The 24,901-nt window shown below is 54.8% G+C and overlaps 1 protein-coding gene across 1 annotated transcript in view; it reads right to left on the bottom strand.

The window, feature by feature from the left end:
* CNTN2 (contactin 2) overlaps positions 1–24,370 on the bottom strand; it is a 28,487-nt gene extending 4,117 nt beyond the window's left edge. Inside the window, exons 1-16 of the mRNA XM_075443049.1 lie at positions 24,170–24,370; positions 11,917–12,028; positions 7,400–7,544; positions 6,886–7,061; positions 6,470–6,565; positions 5,935–6,144; positions 5,231–5,330; positions 4,798–4,973; positions 3,962–4,098; positions 3,294–3,423; positions 2,274–2,424; positions 1,868–1,995; positions 1,320–1,495; positions 1,070–1,190; positions 630–788; positions 338–487 (exon numbers count right to left, since the gene is read on the bottom strand). Of these exons, the coding sequence (XP_075299164.1) occupies positions 338–487; positions 630–788; positions 1,070–1,190; positions 1,320–1,495; positions 1,868–1,995; positions 2,274–2,424; positions 3,294–3,423; positions 3,962–4,098; positions 4,798–4,973; positions 5,231–5,330; positions 5,935–6,144; positions 6,470–6,565; positions 6,886–7,061; positions 7,400–7,544; positions 11,917–11,971 (2,110 nt within the window). The 5' untranslated portion in view covers positions 11,972–12,028; positions 24,170–24,370. The remainder of the gene's footprint in view (positions 1–337; positions 488–629; positions 789–1,069; positions 1,191–1,319; positions 1,496–1,867; positions 1,996–2,273; positions 2,425–3,293; positions 3,424–3,961; positions 4,099–4,797; positions 4,974–5,230; positions 5,331–5,934; positions 6,145–6,469; positions 6,566–6,885; positions 7,062–7,399; positions 7,545–11,916; positions 12,029–24,169) is intronic.
* Positions 24,371–24,901: the final 531 nt, after the last annotated feature.

Genomic DNA, 24,901 nt, shown 5'->3' with positions numbered 1-24,901 from the left:
TTTGCAGAGTTGTGCTCTGTGATATAACAGGGCTCTTTTCCCCCTTCTAAGCATTACTGCCCAGAAGGAACAGGATTTGCAGGTAGGATTTATAGTGGCTTAATGTATTTTATTTAATGCTGGTGAAGTTAGCTGCCAGCTCTGGTGCTGCTTTGTCTTGGACGTGTAAATGGGCAGAAAGGCAGAGAATTTTGTGATGGCCTCACCTCCAGGAGCACTCAAGGAGATGACTAATTGTTTGGGCCCAAGGCATGCTGCAAGCCAGCCTTCCCTCTCCTGCGTGCAGGGACAGGTACCTCTGATTCCCCTTTCTACCTCTGAGCGTATCTGCACGTACCTGCTTCTTTGGTACGGATTTTGCTGGAGGGTAAACTTGGCTCCCCAACTCCGAGAATGTTACTCGCTAAGACCCGAAACTCGTAATCCATCCAAGGAATGAGGTTCAACACCTGGGCTGTCTCTGCGTTGCCTTCAATATTTACAGGATCTATATAATCCAATAACATGAGAGGAGAACAAATAGAGCGAGTGGCAGCCAGTGTACGTGCACAGAGCAAGAACTTGTCAGCGAGCTGGTGCCCCACAGCCAGCACGGGCCGTGCCACCGCTGCTGCCGTCAAGACACTTACTGGTACGCATTTGCTTCCATTTGCTGGAGAGGAGGGTCCGTGCCTCGATGATGTACCTGGCAATAGGGCTGTGGTTGTCAAAGCCACGGCTCCAGCTCAGCTGGACGCTGGTGTCACCAATATCTCTCACCACCACGCCCCCGGGGGGGCCTGGAGGTCCTGGGATGAGGGGAGACAGACAGACACAGTACTAAGGTGAAAGCTTGGGAGGCTTATTGCTCTTTGTGTTGTGCAAGTCATAAATTAAAATCAGGCCTTTCTTTTCTGGAAGCTAGGAAGCCTCACCTCCAGTTTTGGCCTCCAGAAAAGCTCGTAAGCCTATCCCATCCAGTTCAAATGTTAGATGGTGAGGTGCAAGAAGAGCAAGCTGACCTCTTGCAAGGACCATGCTGTTACTTTGGGCTTGTAAGGAGCAGGGGACCTTACGGCAGAGAAATTACCTCTGACGGTCAGTGTGGCTGACTCCGAAGCACTGTCCACAACTGTCTGGGCTGTGCACGTGTACCGCCCCGAGTGCTTCAGCTGGGTGTTGAAGATGCTGAGGTCCCCAATAGCTTCCTTCTGCATGGGGAAAAGAGAATGGGGAGAGCATTTGAACATGCCTGATCCCAATCAAGCATTCAACATGCAAAGAGGCTGGTATTAGTTCTCTGTCCTGTTTGATGGTACCTAAGCGCCCTTTCTACTCACCACGCTGGCTCGCCGGTAGTGCCCCTCAGACTTGTCAAAGTCAATGGGGAAATCATCTAGTGACCAGGTGAAGGTTAGGTCCATAGTTGGGTCATGGGACGCGTGACATTGTAGAGTAAGGTTTTCACCTACATTGATATCGGCACTAGATGGTGCCAATGTGATTTTGGTGGCATCTGCAGAGAAAGAGCAGGAAGGGCTGTTAGCTGCAAATGTCCAGGTCCCAGAGGTACACGAATGCTGCAGGGCATCCGAACCAACTAACACTTTCCAACTTGTTGTCCCTCTCTAACAGCTGTAGTTTTACAGGAGGAAGATGAGGGATGGCAGTGGTTAGAAAATGGAAATCCTTTTCTCAAGGACCAGTTGTTGGTAGGTATGATTTGGTGGGTCAGGCAGAAGGTTTGCTGCTCCACAGGCTGAAATGTCTTTGATTCCCTGAGTATCACATGGATTTTTGGGAGTATAAGGAGAGGAGGAATAACACGTCATGGCATTCTTAGACGTTTCTGGCTCGATTGACCCCAAATCAAGGCAAACATCTCTACCTCGAACAGAGAGGATTCCAGTACTGTTGGCTTTGCCCATGAAATTCTCAGCAAAGCAGGTATACTTTCCCTCATCAGATTTGCTGATATTCTGGAGGATCAAGGTGCCATCTGTGGTAATAGTCACCCTGGAAAGGAAGAAGAACCACACACGAGGAAAGTTAAAATGTCTGATCACGCTCTACACCTGACAATTTCCAGCCCTTGCTGACTTTAGAGAAATCAGTGATAAAGACAGGACTGCAAAATATTATGTAGGAGTTTTCTGAAGAAACAACTAGAAGATAACAAAGTGCTTATGTTCAGGGATGTAGCAGCACATAGGCCATCAAGTCCAGTCTTCTGGCAAGAAAAAAACGTGATTTTAGCTATGGTTTCTAGCTAGAAGCTGACTCTGTGCTGCTACCTGCTACTGTTGATCAGAAGTTCAGTCCCTTTGGTCCAGAGCACAGTGGCTTTTGGTGCTGCCCTTGGTTGGCAGGGGATGATGACCTTCCCACTTCGGGCTGCAGGTATCAGTCGCTTCACTGGGTTTAGTCTAAAATCTGGTGCTAAGGCTACAGGGGAAAAAAAGAGGATTAAGGAATGATTAGAAAACCCTGCAGTGTAAGCATTTTAACTGCCATGTAGCTAGGTATTGATTTGTTGTTAGATGACTTGGTATCAGAAGCGTGGCAATATCTGGTGAGCAAGATGGAGCAATTCCTCTGCTGCCGGGCGGTTTCTAACGCCTGCCGAGGCAGGTGTTACGTGACACGATGGTGATATGACCCTAACAAGTGCAAGGTCTTCGAGAGACACAAGAACAGCTGCTTTTGAAAATGTAGAGGATATTCTCTTCAATAACCTGAGCAAAGTCACCGATGCAGACATCTGGCTTGCCCAGAACTCCTCCTGGAATTGCTGAGATAGAATTGGGTTTTATCTGTTGCCCTCACGCATCGCAGTGTGTTCATGTTGAACAGTTGATGCTTGGGGCCTTTAATTTATCTCTGGCATCTCCTCACCACGAGGAGGTAAGTTTTTAGACTAGTGTGGAACAAGTTCGACATTGGTCCAGTTCCAGCCACCATCCATTGTAGCAGCTGGATGGATACTGAACTCTTTTCTTTCACCTCTTTCCTCCAAAAAAGAGGAGGGCTGTGTAGTGGAGGAGAGGTAGTGCTGCTGCTGTCTGTCCTCTGCACTTTCTGTAGTTAAACAGATGTCCTTGTTCTCTTTCAGCATTACTGAATTTACACAAGATTTAAATTTTTAAAGGTTATAGAGTATCTTGTTGAACCAGCAACTACATTTCAATGGTGAGTGAAGCAGTTTTTGTCTGCTCTTATCTTACTCTGAGATCGGAAGCGTAGGATATTAGGAAGAGATCTAAAATGCTTCAGTGTCCCATTGAAACCCAGAGCACTGGGAAACGAGAAATTACCTTGCACTGTTAATTCAGCACTTGCATATACTGTGCCATGCTTGTTCTCAGCCACACACTGATACATGCCAGAGTCCTCCAGGACTAGCTTGGAAAATCTCAGCTCTCCACCGCTCACTTCGATGCGGTTCTGTGCAAACAAGAGGATGAACCCATTAGATGAAAAAAACCAAAAATGGAACTCAAGCCTCGCATGTTCGGGGTTGAGTTTCATTACAGACTCCTATGCCAGTTTGAAGCCAGCCTGGTTTTCCGTGGGAGAAAACGCAGGAGATTTTTTTTCCATCTGTCCAGTCACTACCCCACAGCACTGTGCTCTCTTTGCTGAGACTTGGGAGCGCCTGAGCAGCAACGTGCAGGTCGTACAAAGGCAGGTACGAGGTGCTGTTTATCCGCCCTGATAGCTGGCTATGAGTTCCTGTAGTTGCATGAAGCGATGGCTGGGGTGGCAGTGACAGGAGACAGAACTTGCTGTCGGTAAGGACTGTGGCATTGCTCTGCAGCCTTATGGGGGCACATGGAGTAGGGGTGCGGGGTGATAAAACGGGGCTGAGATGCGTTTGCAGCGAGGCGGGAGAAGGGCTAAGTGTGGAGCAGCAGGTTCAGTACTGCAAGTTCTGGTGTGCTCTGGCTGAGCTGCTCTCGCTGTCGGACCGGCACGGCGGTACCTGGGAGGTCAGCGGCTGCCCGTCCCGAAGCCATCGCACTGCGGGCCTGGGTTTGCCAGCAGCCGCGCAGCTCCAGCGCAGGTCGGACCCGATGTCGGCTTCCGTGTCTGTGATCACCTTCAGCCACTCCGGCTGAGCTGCGAAGGAGCAAGAGAGGTGGCAGAGCCAAGAAGATCAGATGAGAGGTTTGTTGTGCCAGGCAGGCAGAAGGATGCTCATTGTGTCATCTCTGCTGGCAGATTTATTTATCACAGCGTGTTTCACCATAGTAACAGCCTGCGCCTTTTGTGCAGCGATGCAAGGCTGAGTCCTCTGTGGGTCTGGCTGCAGCTGTGCATGTGGACTGCACAGAATTACGGCAGAATCCAGATCCAAGGAAGAACTTTATGGTTTCTCAAGAGTGAATGCAGTCATTCCTGAACTTCAGGAAAGACGGGATTCAGACTAAGATAACCAGGTGAAGTTTTGTAACTTCACTAGATCTGATTAATAGCTCTGAGTATTAACCCCTGTGGAAGTACCCCAGGCTTGGAGAGGATCTTGGCTGAGAGACAAGTTTGATTTTTACTACTGTGTTTCCTTCCCTGGTTACCTCATTTGTTCTAGAATTATTTTAGAGCAAGTTAGGAGATCTCTCTCTACTTGCCATAGCCTAAATGTATCCACTGAGGAAAGGTATCATTGATCTCTGCAGGTCTTTGTTAGGACTTTGCAATAGGTTTAATTAGGGCTGATATGAGGCAGGATCAGAGGTGGTGGTTTCCCTCCGAAAAGCTCAGTCCGTTGCCTGGGGCATCTTGCTGAGCTCTGGCCAGGCGTGTGTTTAAATGTGTTACCTTGGATGGTGATGCGGCCCTGGTAGGTGTCTCTCCCTTTGATGTTTTCAGCCTCGCACTCATAAGTGCCTTCATCCTCAAAGCCAACATCCTGGATCTGCAAGAGGGGCTCGCTGCTGATCCACTTGGAGGACTGCGAGCCGTCCAGCTTCCTCCACTTTATTCGAGGGACGGGGCTATGTAAAAGTAAACCTGGTGAAGGCCAGCTCCAGGTACCCCGTGCTGCACTACAGCCTAGCATAACTCAGTCCCCGTTTAGCCACCCAGGTCCCAACCAGCTGGGCCTTGGCCAGCAGGACAGACGGCTTTAGCCAAGTCCTCGCTCCTGCTGTTCCCCCTCCATCTCTGCTCTAGAGCAGACCCGTTGAAGAGAGGGTTTGTGAAGGTTGTGGGATGCCCTCCCCGACCTGAGCGACACAGACGCTGCACTCACTTTCCAAAGGCAAAACACTCCAGAGTCACCATCTGCCCAGCCAGAGCGTAGATGTCTGCAGGAAACCTGGCTTTGATGCTGGGTGCATACTGCCTGGCATCTGTTAAGAGGAAAGCACTGTTGAGGAGTTCTGGATGACTCTAAAATGGCACACGTGAGGTCTGAAAGGGCAGAGGTACCCGCACGGTCGCACCGCTTTGCGAAACCTTCGCGCGTTTGGATAATTTACAGGTGGCAGAGGCTAAAGTTTCATTTTCCTCTTAAAACAGCTGTTACTAAAGTCTCTAAAAACCTCTTTACAGCATCTCAGGACTGTTTCTCATTAATTTCCTACCCGCTTAACTCCCTTTGCCCTGCCCAAGAAGTATCTTTAGCTGTGCTACTGCAAGGTCACCAGAAGCAGAGGAGTAGTTTCAGGGATTTGTGAGCCTGCAGAGGCTGCACCTTGTGCCATTTCTCTGTTACAAACAAACAAGAGAAACCCCCTGGGTGGGGTTTGTAGCTGCACAAGCAGCAAAGCCTGGAGAGGAGGCTGCTTCCCCCAGGTTCCAGCCAATTAATAGATCTGTAAGCTCTTAAGCAACCCTGAGAGGCTGATGGGTGATTTGTGCGCTGCCGGTGCCCTTTGGAGCCCGCGTGCTGTGCGGTGCCTTGCTAATTCTGCATTTTGCCCAGTCCCCTTATGATAATCCGAGAGCACTGACCCTCTGCAGCGAGGCTGAGCCGGGAGAACTTGCTGAAAACGCTCTTGGTGATGAAGTCGATGTGGCTGGTGGCAAAGCACGAGTAGTTCCCCAGGTCGGAAGCCTCTGTCTTGGCAATGTAAAGGTTTCCCGTGGTCTGAGAGACGAAACGCCTGCCATCGGCTGGGATGAAATTGGGAAACTCATTCAGGAGCCAGCGATAGGATAAGCCTGTGGGAAAAGAAAAAGAAACAAACGGTACCAGTTGGCTGTGACCTCTCAGGTGGGACTAAACCTGGCAGGCCCCTTTCTAGACCCATCTAAGCTGAAGCTGGTCCTTGGATGATACTTGTTTTCTCCACGTGCTAAGTCCCACCTCTGTTTTGTTGCTTCACAGAATCTGAATTAAAACCAGATTTGCTTTCCTAAAATTCCCAAAGAAAAGCGTGGAGTGCTGCATGTGTCTGGGTGTCCCTTGCTCTGTTGCGTCTCTCCAGCTGGCCCCAGCAGTGCTGCTGATCGCTGCCGGTGGCAGTGCCGAAATGCAAACCCTTACCTGGGTAATGGGGAGGAGGGCTGCAGGCGAACATCACTCCCCAGCCTTCGGTGATCTTCACGGGGTCTCGCTCTTCTGCGGAGAACTCCTGCAAAACTAAACATGCAAAGTGAAACCTGTCCGTGGATGAAAAAAACAGCGGGAGGAATGACTGTATCTCATCTCCCCCTCCGCTGGCTGGTCTATTCAGTCGTACCGAGGGAGAGCAAAAAATACTACTGACTTTCTCTGTAGTGCATCAAATTTCTGCCACACCTTTCTGTTAATGGAAAGTGCCAGAGGATTTCTCCAAGTGATGATGGAGACCATGCACAGGAGAGCTTCTCTCCAACTTTTGTTAATGCGAGCAGGGGGGCTCAGTTTACCCCCAGCATAACGGTGGCCGCCTTTCATTTACCTCGTGCAGACAAACTTACAGCCAAAGCGGAGGGAGGCTTCCCTGCTGACCACCGTGCCTCTGGAGTTGGATGCCACGCACTGGTAGGAGCCTGCATCCTTGGCTTTCACGGGGTTGCTTATCACTAGGTCGCCTGCAACCAGCCTGTAACGGGAATCTGGCTCCATCTTTATCTCTGTGCCGTTCATCTTCCACCTGCCAAGAGCGAGTGCAAAGAGTGAGAGGGGTAAACACTCATTGTGGCACTCGTGGTGCCTCGGAGGAGGCTGTGCTTGTTTGGTTTTCCAGCTGTCGTGTGTTGGGATGTGAGTTAGATTTACACCTGGGTGGTGGCCTGGGAGGGATGGCACGTCACGTGTGGACAAGCAGATTTACACCTGGTTTGCGACCTGGGAGGGATGGCACGTCATGTGTGGACAAGCAGGCTGATGCCCATGTTAGTGATTTTCTTTACAGAAAAGTGGAGAAAAGAAAGCAAAATTCTTGACGGTTTTGTCCCAGTCCTGGTACAGAGAGAGCGCGGGCGAGCTCACCTGTAGGTCGCAGGAGGACTGGCTCTCGCTCGGCAAGCCAGCGTGACTTTCTCTTCTGCTGAGCCCTCAGGGAAGAGCGTGTGGACAGGCTGCTCTTCAAACACTGGCCCGTAGTGCCTTGTGCTACTCTGTGCCTGGCACCAAGCTGCAAGAGAGGGAAAACCTGCTCAGCTCCATTTAGCTTTTTCTAAAAATTCTCGTTTTTAGTTTTGTAGGGTGTCCCTGGCAGCGTCAGAACTGCATCTAGAATAAAAGAAAGAGCAACGTGAGAATCGCAACCCCTCTGTCACCGCAGCCCAGCCCCAGCTGTGGCTTTGTGCAGGCAGCGTGCATTTCCCATGGAGCATCTCGCACCATCTCAGCTGTGCCAGAGGGACCAGACCTGCAGAGGAAGGAGTACCATGCACAGATGAGACTGGAGCTGGGAACCCCTGGATGCCCTCCTTGTCCCTGGCAGTGAGGACCTGCTGGTTCCTCCTGTGTCTGTACAAACTTCTTCTGGCTGGTTCCTCCGAAGTCCTCTCCAAGACAAGAGAGGGGAGAGGAGAACCTGGATCTTCGCAGCTCTGCCGCTGCCTCGCTCCACATGCCGGGCAGATCCCTCCATCCCTGCGTCTGCGGCGTCACCAGCTCTCAGTGACTCAAACCTGTGGCTTGCTGGTGTGCAAACCAACGCTGCAGGTATCAGTTCTGCTCTTCAGCTGACGGGATGAGCGTGAAGCTTCCTTTGCAGTGTTCAGACGTGGGTTTGATTCTGATCTTGCTGTCGTGAGTACGGCTCAGGCATAGGTGCTGGAGGAGCATACGAGCCTGCCTGCCTTCTTCTGCGCTGTGTCTGGGCTGCCCTTCGGCGTGGCGGTGATGTTTCGCTGGACAGTGCCAGCTGCCCACAGTGACTCGGTGCCTCAGATAAGTGGCAGATGCTAGCAGACCCCCTTCCACACAGGCTTGATGGAAATGGCAGCGCAAAGACCTAAGAACAAAGCAGAAGCTGCCTGGATACCCCCTCAGTGCAGAAGCGGCTAGCGGGAGAACGCTGGCCAGCAGGTCTGCTCCCTCGCTGGCCCCCTGAGCAGTGCTGTCCCTTAGTGGGGATGGGGCCACCTCAAGGCAGCGCGCTCCCCCCACTGTCCCCCTCTGCCGCTGCAATGATCAGCTCGGAGATGCTCAGCTAGCCCCAGCATCCTTCCACGCTTTGTAATTGAATTAATAACTGTCTTAAAACTGCCGTGCCAACCGGCAGTCTGTTTGCTTCCCTGCAGTACACAGCGTGGTCACTAGTTAAATGAAGTGACTCCAGTAAGTGTGATGTTTTATGCAGGAGGAGCTTCCAGCAGGGAACGGCCAGCTCAGCCCTCCTGGGCTCGGGGGAAGCAGCCCTTTACCTGCAGCTCCTGGGGTTCATCTCGTGTTCCGGCTGCTCTTGCAAGCGGAGATGAGGGTGAGACGGGAGAGGGGCTCCACTAATTGGCTCAGCGGGTTCGGAGCAGCTGTCGGCTGCTCCTTGTGTCCGAGCAGCAGCCAATTACCCCGGCCCTCGGCTGCTGCGCGGGAGCCGCGCGCGGGCAGGAGCCCGACGGGCCCTGCTGTCACGCAGCGGAGAGGGGCTGTAGCCTGTGTCTAATACTTGGGAATACGAGAAAAGCAGCGTTCGGAGGGTCGTATTCCCTCCAAATCAAGGGGCCATTTTCCATCCGGAATAGTTACATTCACAAAGGAGAAGCTTGTGTAAGCTGGAAGGCTGCTCTCCGTTGGGTCAGCAGCGGCTGCGCTGAGCAAGTCTCAGCTGGAAATAACTCTGCTGACCAGCAGGTGAAATAATGATGAGTTAATGGAGAATTAATAAGAAAGTAGTGTATTAATTGTGTTCTGATAGATGGTAGTGAATGGATTAACGTTTCACAGCTTTACATTTTGAGATTGATAGGTAGCATATAGTAAATAATTTCTATTTATTTAACAAATAAAATATATATTATTATCACTCACATGCATGCCTTTTCTCATGGGATGCTCCTTCCCAATCAAGCCAAATTATGCTGATTATCCCTTCTGATTCCACCCAGAGCCTGCACCCCATTGCTCTCCACTGCTGTCTCCTTTTTTCTGCCAAGGTTATGGACTACAACTGTCAAGTATTGATTTTCTCAATTGTAATCAATGCCAGAAGTTCAGATGAGTTTTCATCTACAGTTCCAAGGTGTCAGTGTGGTGTTGGGGGTGAAATGCCTGGATCTCACTCATTAAGCAAAACAACAGTTAGATTAAAGTAATAATTAAACAGTTACAAGCTAAGGACATGGTTAGAACGAAGAACTGAGAGCAACGCAGGGCAGTAAATCTCAGTACCTCTGAGCGCAAAACAGACACCTGCCTTGGGCTGTTACCATTCAGGCAGCAGGGAAAAGACAAACACAAAGTAAAGGTCTTCAAGCCTGCAAGCCAAATTTGCAAGAAACAGTGATGGACTCAGAATTGAGCATGCCTTATGCAGCCCTCCTTTCTCTGTTAAAATCCAGCTAGGTGAGGAGAAATTATGCTAAATGTGCTGCTACATCTGGCTAGGACAACATTCATTATTAGAAAATAATAAATATTAACACCAAAATAAATAGGAATAGGTGAAAAGTGAACATCTGCAAATTAAGATTTGGAAAAACAGCTGCAGAAATGATTGATGGTTTCAGACAGTGCTCCGAGAGTGGCTTGTGCTATTGTTTGGGAGAGCAAAATCATGTATTCGTGTGTTGTGAAGGAAATAGCAGTTTCTGTGAGCAGAAAAAAATCCTAAACTTTGTACCAGATATTGCTGGAATAAACAAATCTCAAACCTTATCTCCTTTGCCAGTGGAGCGGGCGGGGAGGTGGCTGCCAGTGCCTCCAGCGTGCAGCGGCGCTGGCCCGTTGCTGGCAGGCTGGTTTCGCGCTATTATTAGTGGTTGGAAAATGCTGAAAGCCAGACCTGGAACGCCCAGGTGTCGAGGAGGCTGAACGCCTTCCCTTTGTGCTGAGCTCCGCACTGGCGTTGGCGACCAGGGAATGATAAATGCCTCACTTGAACGTTTTCCAAGATGTATTCCAGTTTATGAGGACATCAGCAGCCGTCCTTTTACTGAGCACAGGCGGCACAGCCATAGCTCCGGAGCACTGACCACAGCCTGAAGCCTTGGCACAGGAGGGAGATGGGCAATTAATTGGTTTTATAGGAAATCTGAAGGCACACGTGCACAAAATCAAAGCAGTTTTTTTTTTAAAGGACAGCTCTGTGAGGAACAGAGTTATTTTTAACGAGACACTTTCTGAGGAACAAAGGGACAGCGCTTTGGCTAGCCTTAGACTTTGAGATTTTCCGTGGCTTTTACTGAATGAAGAAAGGCCAGAGAGGGTTTGAGACTTCCCTGGCAGCCTTCTTCGTTAGAGAGTCGTCTCTGTGCACTTCATAAGCTTTAAACCTTTACGCGCTGCTGGGAAGCCCTCCTTTCGGTGGTACGGCCGGGGGAAAGGTGCCTTTGCCAACCCAGCTTCCCAGGGCTCGAGCCCACAGCCCAGACCTGGAGGCTTTGGGTCTTCTCCCACTCCAGAGTGTTTCCTTGAGCCTCATCTATAGCTGGCCTTTATTTTTTTGTCACTGGTCCCTCGCTCATGTTCCTGGTGAGGATTTCTCTGTCCCAGCTGGCTCCTGAGATCCATTGCATCATCAGCCAAAGGTCAGGAGAAAATAACCCTCGCAGGCTTTGCAGGGAGTCATTTTTTGTGGGCTCAGCTTGAATGGGGAGCAAGCTGCACGAACCCAGCTGGTTAATGGGAGAGCCCAACTCCATCTTGCTGCCTCCACCAGATTTGGGTCAGACCAATTTCCAAACAGGCTAATTGCCTCCCAATCTAGGGCAGCCACCCCTCCCTCTGCCTCCTCGGGGATCCGGAGAACATTAAAAGGTAATTAGATATTTATAAGGATGGGCGAGCGGTCTCTGCCTGGGATGATGAATTAGCTTGAAGACATTATCTAACTCTCAGTTGTCTGAAATGAAATGTCTCCCTGCTGAAAAGGGACCTTCGGAGCGCAGCCTGAGACTCCCCGAGATCCAGAAACGGTCCCCAATGAATGGGGGATTCTTTGCAGTCAGGGTATGGCCAAAAAGGCTTCCCTTGAAAAAACAGGAGGCAAAGTGGCTTCGCCGTGAGCCGTTCCCGCTGGCAGGAGGAAATTCCTCCTTGTGCCGAGGCCGGGACAAGCCCGGGCAGCACAGCTGCAGAGGGGCACTGGTCCTGCCCACGGCTTTGCCAGAGAATCCGCATTTCACTTAAATTTGAGTTTAGAAAGGGGAAGATTCATGTGTCAGCCGTTCCCGTCCTCTTCCTTGAGCCGTACAAAGAGAGGTTGGACGTAGCACAGACGCATCTGCCCGGGGCGATCGGGCTTCAGCGTCGCCGCAGCCGCCAAAGCCCTGGGCAGAGCCCGTAGGGGTGCGTCCGCCGGAACCCCCGGGCCCGGAGAGCCCCGGGGCTGCTCTTACCCAGGAAGGTGAGGACAGCGAGGGACGCGGGGACGGATCCAGCGGTGCCTCCCATCCTGCGCCTCCGGCCGGGTCACGGCTGAGCCTCTGCGGGTGAGCGGGGAGAGCGGCCCTGCGAGACACGGAGAGGGGAGTTACCGGCAGCGTGGCTGGGGCTCTGCTCCAGCGCCCGGCGTCCAGCTGCGCGTCCCCACTGGCCACGGGCCGAGAGGCACTCGGGAGCAAGCACCCAGCTGAGGAGCACGCAGGGGGTTGAAGGAGCTCTTTTTCTTTCTGGCATGACGCATCTGGTTGGGAAATTGTTGTTCCTTCTCCCTTGTTATCTGCTATTCTTCCTCCCTCCTCCGAAAAGAATGCTTCCTTCCTAGCATTTTTTATTAAAAACGCAAAGCCAGGAGCACACAGGATATTGGAAGGAGGAAGAAATCATTTGTTCTTGTTATTTTGTGAAAAAGGCATCTGTAATTGAAACTCCTCACGCAGGCAGTGACGGCGGCTGGGTGTCGTGCCAGCCCCGAGCCTCTTGCTCTGGAGACCCAGCTCGTGACTGAGCGCCGCACGCCGTGGTGAGCTCGTGCTGGCTGCACGGGGGGGACGCATGGGGCTGCCTGCAGCCTGCTGCCTCCCTCCTGCTCCGCTGCTGGGTCTGATGCGTTGGGATGGTTAATCAAGAGGTAACAGAGTGCCAGGGCGTTTCCTGAAGCCGTGAGATGCTTTAGTAGGTGGAGCAGTGTTTTCCAGTCCTCTCCTCAGACTCCTGTCTTCCAAGTTGTCTTAAAAAAAAAACCCCAAACAAAGCACTGCGCTGTTTGCGCAGACCCTGGCTAAACCCACCGCAGGACCAGCTTCAGCACACGCACCTCTTTCCCTGTTGCTCCGGCGGGGATGCTGGGCTGGGTGTTTTTTTCCCCCCTCTTTGTTAACAGACGCTTTTGAAATCACGCATCGAGGACCCCCCAGAGCCCGGCAGAGCCTCGTGTTCCCCGGTCCCCTCCCAAACGCGCAACACCCCAGCGAGCTGCCGCTGCGGGCGCTGCCAAGAGCCGGGCTGCTTGTGGGCTGCGAGCGCTGCTTATCCCTCTGCTCCAGCTGGTACCGCTCCCTCCTCTCCCTGCCCATCTGTCTGCCCGAGCCGGCAGCGCTGCTCCCGAGCTCCTCCGAGCAGGGATTAGCTTGCTGGCCCGCGGGATGCAGCCCCCGTGCATCACCACGTTCGAGAAATCCGGTGCCCCACTCGTTAAGAGCAGCCCTGGAAACGCACCTGAGCAAACAGCGTAGTCCCCAGTTTGCTTCCCCTCCTGCCTCCGGGGACCCCGGCTGCGCCGAGGAGCTGCCTGGCCTCTGTGTCCTCCCCCAGACGAGAAGGTTTTGCTACCAGTGCTTGACAGGGAGGAGAGCCCATCCCAAATCCTCCTCAGTTTTTATCTTGCTTGGGTCGGAGGGCTGGATCCCAGCCTCCCGGTCCGGCGCTGGGAGCAGCCCCCAGCCTGCCTGCCCTTAGCTACCTGCTTAAATGAGCCCCTAAATGAGGCTGGGGCTTAATTGCACTGCGTGGCCGGGCGAGGGGGAACCCCTGCCATGAAGCGATGATGGTGCACAGTGGGAGAGGGCTGAGCCGTGTTGGGGACAGGCGACTCGGGGACGGAGCGGAGAAGGGCATGAGACTCGTGGACATGAAAGCTGCTCCGCGCGGTTCGTCCTGGCAGCCCTGAAGTGAGTCAGTCACATGAAATCACTTGATGTCAACGAGAATCATGCCCCAAATGGTGTCCTGAACCCACGGCCTCTCCGCTAACACTGCCACATTGTTCCCCTGCCTTCACTCTCCGCCCGCCTCTCTCGCGTCTGTCTTGTGCTCACGCCGTAAGCGCTCTGGGACAAGGACCAGCTTTTAGCTCGGTCTGGTTTGCAGGCAGTGCTGCCATGTGGGCTCGCAGGCAACGCCAGCACCGCACTAATTAATAAGTTGACTTTTCTGAGTCTCTACAGTTTGATTTCTTCACCAGCATGTTCCAATGCCCAGGGTTTGTGAAAGGCAGGGAGCATCGAAGCTGTTCCTACACCCAGCGGCAGCAAATTAAAGCAAGGGAGTCTCGCTCCGTCGCTGCCAGCTCTGATTTCTGAGGCTGAGTGCTCTGCCTGCACCCCGGGAGCTGCCCGCGAAGGCGCTGCCCGGCTGCGGCTTTGCTCTTTGCCATTAATTTGTCTTCTCACTTCTAAAACAAATAGGAAAGAGCGTGAGAAAGTTGGGTTTTGTTATTTTCAATAAGGAGGAGGCAGCCTGAGGCGGTCGGGGAGTGCGGTGTTGGCCGTCCGCCCTCCTGGGGGGCTGGAGGCTCCTCCGGGCTGCTCCTGCCCGCCCGCTCTGCCGTTACCAGCGCTTGACGCTTTCTGCTGTGGGAAAGAGAGATGCTGCCGGTGGGCGAGAGCGAGCCGCGTCCCCCCTCTCCGGGGCAGCTGCCCCTGGACAAGCAGCGGTCCCAAGGGCTGCGCTGAGACCTGCGCCAGAGGGAGAGGAGGGTGAGCTGCCATCCCCTGCTGCGGGAATACTTCTGCCAGCGTCCCCCTTCGGCTCCCTTCCCTGCAGCCAAGCAAAGCTGGTATCTTGTAAAAATTCAGCTGATTTGAATTATTTAATTCGTTATTGACTCATTATTTATGATGTAAACTACAGCTTTGATCCCCAGTTCCGCTGCTGGCTCCGGCCCTGCAGCTTCCCTCTTTCCACCCCGACCTCCACATCTGCTCTGATCCTGGATGCTCACGTCAGCTTCCCCCTTCCTTGCGTCCGTCCCTTCCGTTGCTCCCAGATCCCCCTCGCGCGGGGACCTGTGTTTGCTGCTGAAGCCCGTGGGGCCCTCGCCCGGGAGGAGGCACGCCGTGCTGCTGCTCTGCGGGCTGAGGTGGGCTGGGGGCGGCTCGGGGGGGGGGAACACACGGAGATGCTGTGCTTTGCTCTTTTGAATCCAGCCTCAGCCCAACCCGTGACTCCTTTTTAAAAAATTAGGAATGTGATATCCAGGGAGAGCTCCTGGTTTGGTCCACAGCAAACAGACACGTAAGAGAGCAACGGAGAAATTTCTGCCAGTGCTGACGCTGTATTTGTTCGCAGTTGGGGACTGGGTGAAATAATCTTCTCGGATGCTGTTTTGCGTGTGGCTGATTGTCTTATTACCTCAGTGCCACGATCGAATTGTGCCCGAGGGTCGGATGCTGTGAGACCGCACCTGGGGCTGCGCTGGGACCCTGGGGGCATCTTCAAGCCACGACCCTGAGCCGCGGGTCCTGCGTCTGGCTCTGAACTTCTCCGCAGCGTGGGCGTGCGCTTTGCATCGGATATTTAGGCCTGCTCGCCGTCCTTAATTAGAAGAGGGCCCACGGGGACCTCTTCTTTCCCTTCTTCATGGGGTATTTTGACAGTCACTCGAGAGCCTTCTGTTGTACTGAAAGGGGATCTGTCATCCCCGCTAATGGATGCTGTCATTAATACTTCCAGTAGCAAGGGAGGCATGGGCACACTCGAAAACACGAGCATTAGCCCTTTCCTCCGGAGCCCCTGGGAGCTGGGAGCGATCCATTATCGCGGAGGCAGAGTTAAAGAGCTACAGAGAGGTTCTGAGTCCTCGTGAGCCTCTGGGAGAGGAGGTGCTGCCTGGTCCAGCACCCGCAGCTCCCGTTCTGGCTGCGGAGCAGCATCCTTCGGAGGAGGCAGCTCCGGCAGGACGCCGGGCGTGAGGGGTCCAGAAACGGCTTCGGCAGGAGATGGGCTTTAACGAGAGATGACATGGCCAGCACAGGCAAAGTGCCATCTATTACCAGGATAAATGAGTGTAATTCAATCTTCTGGGGTTAGGTGGTGAGATGAGCGTTTGTGTGGAAGTGGGGCAGCTCCTTCTGCTGCAGCGTTCCCCGGGGAGGGATTGCTCCCCAGGGTGGGTGACGCAGGAATTGGTCCTGTGCCACAAATGTCCCTTTTGTCAAGGGTTGTTGCTAAGGCTGGAAAGGGCTCACTTTTGATCTTTGCTGGATTTTGGCTTGGAAAACCTGTTCAAGGTTAGGTACATTTTGTCCATCTGTGGAACAGCGTGTTTCAGCGAGTTGGAAATGATTTTATTGTAATATATCTGTCCTCTTGTAACACTGCCTGTGCTCAGGAGATGTTGATTTAGATGCAAACTCTGGATTCGGCCTTTCCTGAGCTTTTTTGGGTTCAGATCTGTTGGTGGCTCCAGGACCTGCAGCAGCTGCTGCTGCAGAAATCCTGGGCCACCCGAAAACCATCCTAAGCAGTGAAGTCTTCAAGGTGCAAATGAAGACCAAAAGCACCCTCAGAGGGGTTCAGAGCCCTGCGGCGGAGCTCGGCCCTCCCTAGGCTCACCAGTCATCCCACAACAGCCACCAAACCCTGTCTGCTGTTACTGGGGGAACCCTGCTCCCCGGTGCGGGTCGGGACCTGATGTAGATGAGTGCTATGGGCACTGCTGGCTCGCTTTGATACCTGTCCCCAGCCGTGGCAGGGATGAGATGTGTCCCAGAAACACTTCTAGCAATAGCTGGGGGGTCCCGTGTGCCCTGTCTCACGCCCGGGTGGCTTTGGATCATTCTTGCTGTGTTAGAAAAGTCCCAGAGGCTCTGCCCCGCACAGCTTGTGAAGGCAGAGCTTTTCTCTTCCAGTGCAGGCTGAGAGAGAGGAGCAGCATGAGCTGCTCTCCCGGCTGTCGGCTGCACCCTGCCATCCCCATCCACCCTGCCACCCTCGCCCCGCTGTCACCGCTGCAGGGACCGTGCGATGGGCGCGTTTGCCCTGGGCTCAGAGTTCCCCGGTACTGCCCCGAGGAGCGGAGCAGCGGGACAGAGGGATGGGACAGAGCGAGGACCTGGAGGAGGAGAGCTCAGGAGGAGCCGAGGCTGGCACAGGAGGCTCAGAGCCCGCAGCCTGGCGCTGCGGGAGCAGATGGTGCTCACAGCTCGGGCTCCTTCCCCGCCACCCGCAGCCGGGGCTCTGCTCTCCGGATGCGTTTGTCACTGCCCGGTGGGCTGAGGTCTGGGCACGAAGCCGGGGGCACGCTCTGCCCGCTGCAGTGCCCAGCACGGCACGTCCTGCGGGCCAGGACCTCGTGCCCAGGTGGAGTGCGTTAAAGCGGGTGTTTTCTGTCTGTCTGTCTGTCTGCCCCACTGCCCCTTCTGCTCCCGGGCCAGGCAGACAGCAGGCAGGGGAGCTGCGGGGCCATGGCCGTCGTGTTCTTGGGGACAAGGGTGAGGGTCCGCAACAGCGGCCCTGAGCCCTGGGATGGGGCAGAGTTGCCAAGCGGGGAGCAAGGGGCTGTCACCGGCCAGGCTGACCCAGAGCCCCCCGAGCCGCTGCCCTGGCCCCGTGCCCCAGGTGTGAGCAATTGCAACCAGCCCTCGTTAGTATAATTGCAGGCAGGGCTGGGTTCTGCCCTCCCAGTTCAGCGCAGAGAGTGGAGAGCGTGGTGGGGACAGGTAAGGGGGGGGAAAGAAGAGAGGCAAAAGTTTAATTTGGGGACATTCAAGCACCCCCAGGAGGAAAGTGGGGAGCTGCAGCGTGGCAGGACGCTGTGACGAGGGGTGGGTGTAGGGTTTTACCCCTTAGCATGGCTGGGGAGGGAGGTCTGAGCTCCGTTGGGGGTGGTATGGCTGGGTGCTGGCACTGCTTTTGCTCTGGTTCTGCGTGGTCTGACTGGTTTGTGCTGGAAGGTTGGTGGCTGCTGGAAGTTTGGGGTGCCCTGTGGTCCTAACCCCCAGCATGGCCATGTCCCTTCCCTAGCAGGAGCCTCCAGCACACTGCCTGCCTCTGTGAGCTGTTGGCTGAAACAGATTGTGCTTTTAGAAATGAAATTAAGAAGGAAAATCCTAATCTGGGGTAGCGTGCCGTGCAAACCCGCTTTGCTTGCTGCAGGAAGAAAAGTTAGGTGCGTTTGCTGGGGCACCTCTGAAACGCAGGGGTGGGACATTATTTGGGGAAAGCTTTTGGGGGGTTTGGGTCTGGTTCTGCTGCTTTCCGTTGAACGGGCTGGGAGCCGCGGTCCTGCCTCGCGAGGAATGCCGCAGGCCTCCTCGCAGCGCGCTGCGAACCAGTCTACATCTGGAGCGATTCTGAATCGCCATATCCATGGAAACCAACGCGCTTCTCCGTTTGACACGGAGCACCCGGAGCGATGCCGTTCCCGCTCCCCGTGCTGAGCAGACCTCGCGGGGCTGGGGCCCGAGGTGTGTGCATGGGCCATAATTAACTTTTTTGGGATAGAGCTGGAGGGTTTGGTGTGTGAGATGGGTGGAGGAGCTGAGCCTCCTGCCTGAACCCGCCATGGCCGTGTGGTCTGCAGGGGTGAATCAGCTGGCGTCTGGCGTCTCCCCACGTGGGGTGCCCACGCGTGGGCTCGTCCGTGTGCACGGGGTGACGCGGCGCTGGTGAGTGGTCAGCAGCGAGCCCAGTGCTGCTGGGTGGATTTAGCAGCCCCGGTGCCTTGGTGTGCGGGAGGCTGTGCGCCCAGGGAGGAAAGGCTCTGGGCATCCCTTTCCCGGGGTGTGGGACCAGCTGGGGACGGGATGCATCGGGATGGGTGCTCTAGCCCCGCACCAGCCCCGTGGCTACACTCCTGCGTCTTATCAATCACCAATTAATGTAATTGTAATGGAACTGGCTTGATAAGGATCAATATTTGATCAGCGGCTCCTGCTCTTTCCTCCCGAGGAGGGTGAAGGGAGGGGAGCGGCTCAGAGCAGCAGGGGGGTGTAGTGAGAGGGGGCAGCCCGGATCACCCAATATCCTGGAAAAGACGGGAGAAAAATCTCTGTGAGGGGGGGGAAAGCCCTGACTGCAGCACACGGGGAAACTCTGCTTCAGCAAATGCATCCCTGGCGTGAGTGGGGAGAGCCCTGCGCTGCCGGGCTGTCCCGCTTGTGCCTTTTGCATCAGTTTTATGATGTTAGATGGACCCGTGATGGAGCAAAGCGCTGTCAGAGGAGCTGCTGCTCTTGGGCTGTGCTTCTCCAAGTGGGCTATCTGGTGTGTTAGTGGGACAAGCGTGCGGTGTGCCACAGATGAGGCAGTCCCGATGCCCAGGAGCAGCTCCTGCTAACGGCAGCGAGAGGTTTAGCTTCACCTGGGGACAAAATAGACCTGTCTAGTCCTTCTCATCCCAGCACAAGGAGCAGGCAGGGCGCTTGGATGCGATCCCAGCAGGACATCTGTGTTAAGGCACAGTCTTCAAGTCGTCTCTGGTTTCTCTGCCTCTTCTAAGTGCTTTTTGCTAATAATTGTTCAGTGCATCCGTGTACATCGCAGGTCACAGCACCTCATTGTAAGAGGGTCTCAGTGGGAGTTTTCTTCTGGTGTCCCAGCCCCAGCTAGACAAACCCCTGTGCTTGTGCCCAGCTCAGCACCTCGTTGTGCAGGAGACTGAGCTGGGATTTGCCTTCAGTGCCGAGGCGTGGGCTGGGAGCGTTGGGTTTGGGACTGGAGTCGCTGGACTGGTAAAATCTAATCGTAATAAAGCAGGTGATGTTATGAGTGGGCCTGAACAAATGCGTTTTACTGCTTTTCTGCTGTGTTGAGCAGTTTGAATTAGAGACCTGAGCTTTACAGTAAGTTTTATTTGGGTTTGGGCTTTTTCTTCCCCTGAACTGGCCAGATCCCATCTCTGCCTGCAATCCCCTCCTGCCTCAGGGTGGTGGCAATCCAGCCTGAGCTGTGTGATCCTCAGCTCTGCTGCAGTAAGCCCTTGCTAAATCCCCAGGGTTTTGGAGCTGAAGAGCTCCATGGGACCTGGAGGCTTCCCCACAGCCAGACCAGGGTCACGCTACCTCCAGGTAGACCTTGGGGTCCACGGGCAGTTGTGGGGACTAGCACAGCATGTGAGAAAGCAAAAAGAGACCAGCAGAAATGGCCAGGAGACCTTCCCATGCTGGCTGGGGACCCGGGGGCGGAGGGGATGGAGGGAGCTTTGCTTGGGGGGGGGGGGTGTAAGCTGTGTGATGTTCAACCAAGGCTGCCAGCATGCAGCCCCAAAGCTCTCCCTGAAGACCTGTATTTCAGTCGATAGCCTGACTCACTAGCAGCTGGAAGTCTTTGAAAACAAGGCCACAAGTGACTTCAGTTTAGCTGATGGATGTTTGAGAGATGATGTCTGCCTGAAATCCTCGTTAATGCCCTGATTACAGCTGTGAAAGTTCCAAATATTGGGCCTGTCTTATAGACAGTCCCCTGCAAATTCATGGTGTTGCAAACCACTCTCTAAGCATAGCTGGGCACAACGTTGTAGAGCACGCACGGCTCGGCTGCGGGGAGCTCTGCCTAAACCCCGGGACATCCACAGCGCTGCCAGCCTCGCAAACCCACCCACTTTCTGCTATTAGTGCTGCCGTGGCGTCAGCAGCAGAAACCCTTTGATGTGGCACGGGTATAAATAGCTCCCTACCTGCGACAGAGCCTGGCTCCGTCCTCTCCCCTCTGCTGCCTGGTAAATCACTTGGCAGGAACCGGTCCCGGGGAGACGCTTTAGTGAGGAAAAACAAGCGCAGAAGTCGGGAAACCTTCTGGTGAAGGCAGCCCTGGAAGGTGATGTGTTATATGGGGAAGCCCTAACATCTGCCAGCCTGTCCCACCAGCGCTGCCTGCCCTGTTTGTGTCGCTGGGTAAGGTCACGCCAGCAGCAAGAGCCTTCCCGGTGTGGTGGGGGTCTGTGCTTGGCCCCAGGCATCTGCCCCAGCCCCGCAGAGCTCCTCAGCCCTCACCTTGGCCCTGCTGCGCTGCTGGGGGCTTGTGCTGGCCATGCTGGGGGGGTGGGCACTGGGATGCTGGGGGGGTGCGGTATCCCCAGGCAGAGGGGACCTTGGTGATGGTGATGGGCACTGGGGTGCTGGGGGGGTGTGGTATCCCCAGGCAGAGGGGACCTTGGTGACGGTGATGGGCACTGGGATGCTGGGGGGGTGTGGTATCCCCAGGCAGAGGGGACCTTGGTGACGGTGATGGGCACTGGGGTGCTGGGGCGATGCGGTATCCCCAGGCAGAGGGGACCTTGGTGAAGCAGTGCTAAAATCCTCTCCCTCCTAGGAGAAGGTTGGGGTACCCCCTGCAACGGTGTCATGTTTATTTTTGTCCTTGGAAGGTGTCATCCTCCTGTCCGACCTTCTCGCCTATCTTAAAGTGGTTTTAGGTATTCCATCCCCAAATAGTGCCGAGCTGCTCCTCCTCTTTGTAAAAACAAGCAAGAACCAGCAACAAACACACATCCTGCTTCCTTCCTCCAGTGTAGGCTCCCTGGTTTACGGCTCTCTGGTGTGGGACTGACAGCTCTACAGGCTGTACAATAAATAATACCTGTAATAATTTAGGACCCAGGCTGCTGTGAGGGGCTGGGTTCAGTATTTCACAACTGGCTGGGGGTGGGAATGCCTCTCGTGCTCCCCGAGTTCTCGGGATATCTCCCTTGTTGCATTAAGCATCCCCCTGGTAAGGTCCTGCACCCGGGAGCTGCGTTGTGACAGTGGGACCGAGGGTGTTTGTCACAGGGAGGAAATCAGTTTGGGTTCAAGGAAGCAGCTTTTCTGTAGCTTGAGAGCTGACTTTGTTTTTGAGTCTGCTGAGACCTATCCCTTCTCTGCAGCTCCACCAGTACCCAAAGACATTTTGTGTCAGGAAAAGACAGAAAGTGTCCAGAAAAAGCCTGATATAGCCCATCACAGTAGATTTTAACAATATTTCTTCCCTCCCATCTATGCTTTTTGACTCTTAAAGGACTCTCGAGGGAAGCCTCTCACCTCTTTCTGCGTATCAGCTCTTTAACAGCATCTCTGAAAGCCCCTGGTCAGTACTGGGGTTTGCTGCGTGGCAGATTGATTTACATGGCAGCACTGCAAGCTAACCTGGTGCAAAGGGGTTGGGTGCAGAGCTGTGGCCCCATTCCTGCAGAGCCCTGGGTTTACAGGATTGCCATCAGCCCATCCTAAAAGCTTCCTGGGCATCTGTGGCTCCTGTTCCCTCAAAAGCAGGGCTGACGGTGCACGAGTTGGATTTAGGAAGGAGAGAGCTGCGTAGGGTAACTGCAGGCACGGCTGCGTTAACCCATTCCCTGCAAGACAGAGCAAAACCCATCCCTGGTCTGAGCAGAAGGACAAGCTTGGTGCTGGGAGCCAGCCCTGTGGCCGCTGAGCCTGGGGCTCGCTGGCTCCTGCAGCTCTGCTCCGCCGAGCAGGGAGCCCTGCGCTCCTCGGCTGGGAGCTGGCGGGAGGCTCCCTCGGGATGCGCTGTGTTCCCGGTGGCTGCGTGGGTTTGCTTCGTGCCCAGCGCCTTTAAGGAAAACTCTCAAAGTTTGGGGTGTGCTTGCGGCGTGGTCGTTGCAAATAGAGATGAGACCTCGGGGGAGCAGGGGTTGCTGAAGAAGGGAGGAGGCATCGAGAGACACGGGGAGGTGTTTCTCATCAGGGTTGGTGGTGTTTTGTGGATAATTTGGACTTTGGGCATATAGAAAGCATTCAAGGTGGCTGAACAGCTGGGCTGGACTTTAAAGCCCGTGAGCTCAGTCTCCACGTGGACTTTGGGCTCGATCCCCCGTGCGCTGTGTTTAGGTGTGTGTGGGAAATACCTCCCTAATGACGTGCTTGGGCTCTCTGTCTTCTGTGATTTGCCTGTGGTAAATCTGCAGACAAAATAATGACACAGGCCATTAAATTCTCTGCAGATATATTTGGAGTGACCAAAGTTGAGGTTGCTGGGTTTGGTAGTAATTGATCGGGTGATGGAGAAGAGCGTTAGCATCCCTTTGTCTTGGTCTACTCTAGTCGTGCTCCAGGGAGAGCACGCAGCTGGGCTTGACAAGACCCTCTTGTTTTCTGTTTTCTTTAGTCTTGGGTAATTCTAATCTGCCCCTGGAAAGCACGGTTATTTCTAGAAAGTTTGGGACTTGCCTTTTCTCTGTATTAGCAAAGCGAGAGGCTTTGGGGATTGGTGGTGTTGCTATCGGGTGTGCTCGGTACCAAGTACACAGCCTTGAGAGGTTCATCTGTGGATGCAAACCTGCTCCTAAACCTTGTGCAAGAGCCTGTGCTTCAGCTTTGTACCCTCAAGAGCTTGTTGTGGACATGCCTGGGAGGAGCAAGAGCCGTCCTTGGGGTCTGGCTGAAGCCTTGGGCTGGGGTTGCTGCTGGGGAGGGCTCGGCATGTTCCCAGCTCTTGGATGTAGGGGCTGCTGCCTCCCATCTTCAAAGCAACCAGTGTTTCGTTGGAGAGATGACATCTCTTATGAATACTCCCCAGTCTGGCCAGAAAAATAATGCTGAGGCTCGTGGGAGTGGCGCAAGCCCAGCGGGAGTCGGTGGGTCAGCGTGGGTGAGGTACAAAGAGGGGAGGGAGCTCGGGAAGTTGGAGATGTTGGGACCGGAGCCCTGCGAAGCACACCCCAGCCTGCCCTGCCGCCGGCTGCTCCCCGTCCCAGCATCGCTCCCTGAAGAGCAAAGCGGTGCCCCGTGGTGCAGGCCTGGGGTGGGCGAGTTGTGTCCGTGACTGTGCACCGAGCCCCTCCAGCTCCCTGCTGCCCTGAGCTGCCCCGACCAGCCTCAGCCACAGAAATACCCCTGTGTGCCCGAGCAGCTCCGTCTCCCACCCCTCACCTGGGATCTGCCCTCATGGGGGCATAGGGAAGGGGCTTGGGACACCGGGGTCTTCCTCATTCTCCCTCCCTGGAGAGGAAGCTTGGGTCTCTTGGGCTGCTCTGGGCTCTGCCAGCCCGTGCTGGAGATGCTGAAGTAGTTTTGTGCAGCGAAAGCTGTGCGAGCCCCCCCGCCCCTCCCAGGTGCCACGTTCCAGATGCCTGAGCCCACGAGCGGGCTCTCAAAGTGCCCCCGGCCAGAATGCACCAGGAAAAGCGTAACGGTAATAATAATAATAATAAAAATATTCCCAGACTTATGGAATAAGAGACGTCTCTGCTGACGGCCGTGTCGACCTCAGCCCCTGCCACAAGTGACACAGCCGTGGCCCCCGCCTTCCTCCCAACTCCACCCCCGGCTCCTCTCCAGCGCAAGCAGAGCCCGCATCGCCTGCGAAGCCATCGCCTGCCGAGAAACGTCCAAACCAGCCCCCTGCTCTCTCCTCCCCGCTCCCACCGGAGGCGAGCGGCATCTGGCAGGTTCCCTCTCGCCAGAGAGTTGGCTCTGGTGGGGGAATGGTGCCCTGAAACCCGGAGCCTCTTTCTTCCCTCTGCGATGGAGGAAGGAGGGAGAAGGCGCTTACCTTGTCGCGGGGTGGGTGCGTGAGCCGGGGGCCCGCGGGGCCCCGCCGGTGTCGGAGGCTGAGCTGCGAGGCAGCGCTTGGCTGGTGCTTGCCCGAGTGTGGATGTGTGTGCCCAAAGCCACTGCAGCATCTCTGCATTAGGATGTGCTCCTCCCTCTCCTCCCTCCTCGCGTGCGCGCTCCCTCGCTCACTGCCAACCGCCACGCCGGTCCCTGGAGAGGGGATTTTTTCCTCTGCCTTTACCTCGCTTGCCACAGTCCAAGGACCAGTCGGGGAGGCAGAGCGACTTGCAGCATCATGCATAATTCATACCCTTCCTCAGCATCCCTGGCTGCTGCTCCTGCCAGTCCCCAGCAGAAACCCCTCGTCCGCACGGATCGCCTGGGGCTGGAGCAGCTGTGGGGCTGGGTGGGGGGCTGAGACCCTGTCTGTGGGGTGGAAGCGGGAAAGGGATTAGCCCCAGCTGAGGGGGTGTCTCTGCAGGGACGCCCACCCCTGTGCAGTGTGTTTCTGCATTTATGCACACCCCCGTGCCTAAATATTCTATATATGTATATCTGTGTATATACACACATAGCCAGGCTCATATGGGCGCTGGGGGGATGGCTTTACATTTTGGGCAGCTCCGTGGAGCCAAGCGTGGCCACCGTAGGTGGTACCCGAGCTGTGCCACGTCGGGGGGCACAGGGTTCCCTCGCAGCAGGGTTAGCAGCGAGCGATGGAGCGGGTGGC

The sequence above is a fragment of the Opisthocomus hoazin genome, chromosome 25, assembly GCF_030867145.1.
Source record: "Opisthocomus hoazin isolate bOpiHoa1 chromosome 25, bOpiHoa1.hap1, whole genome shotgun sequence".
NCBI classification, from domain to species: domain Eukaryota; kingdom Metazoa; phylum Chordata; class Aves; order Opisthocomiformes; family Opisthocomidae; genus Opisthocomus; species Opisthocomus hoazin.
This window is presented reverse-complemented; position numbering and strand designations above follow the sequence as displayed.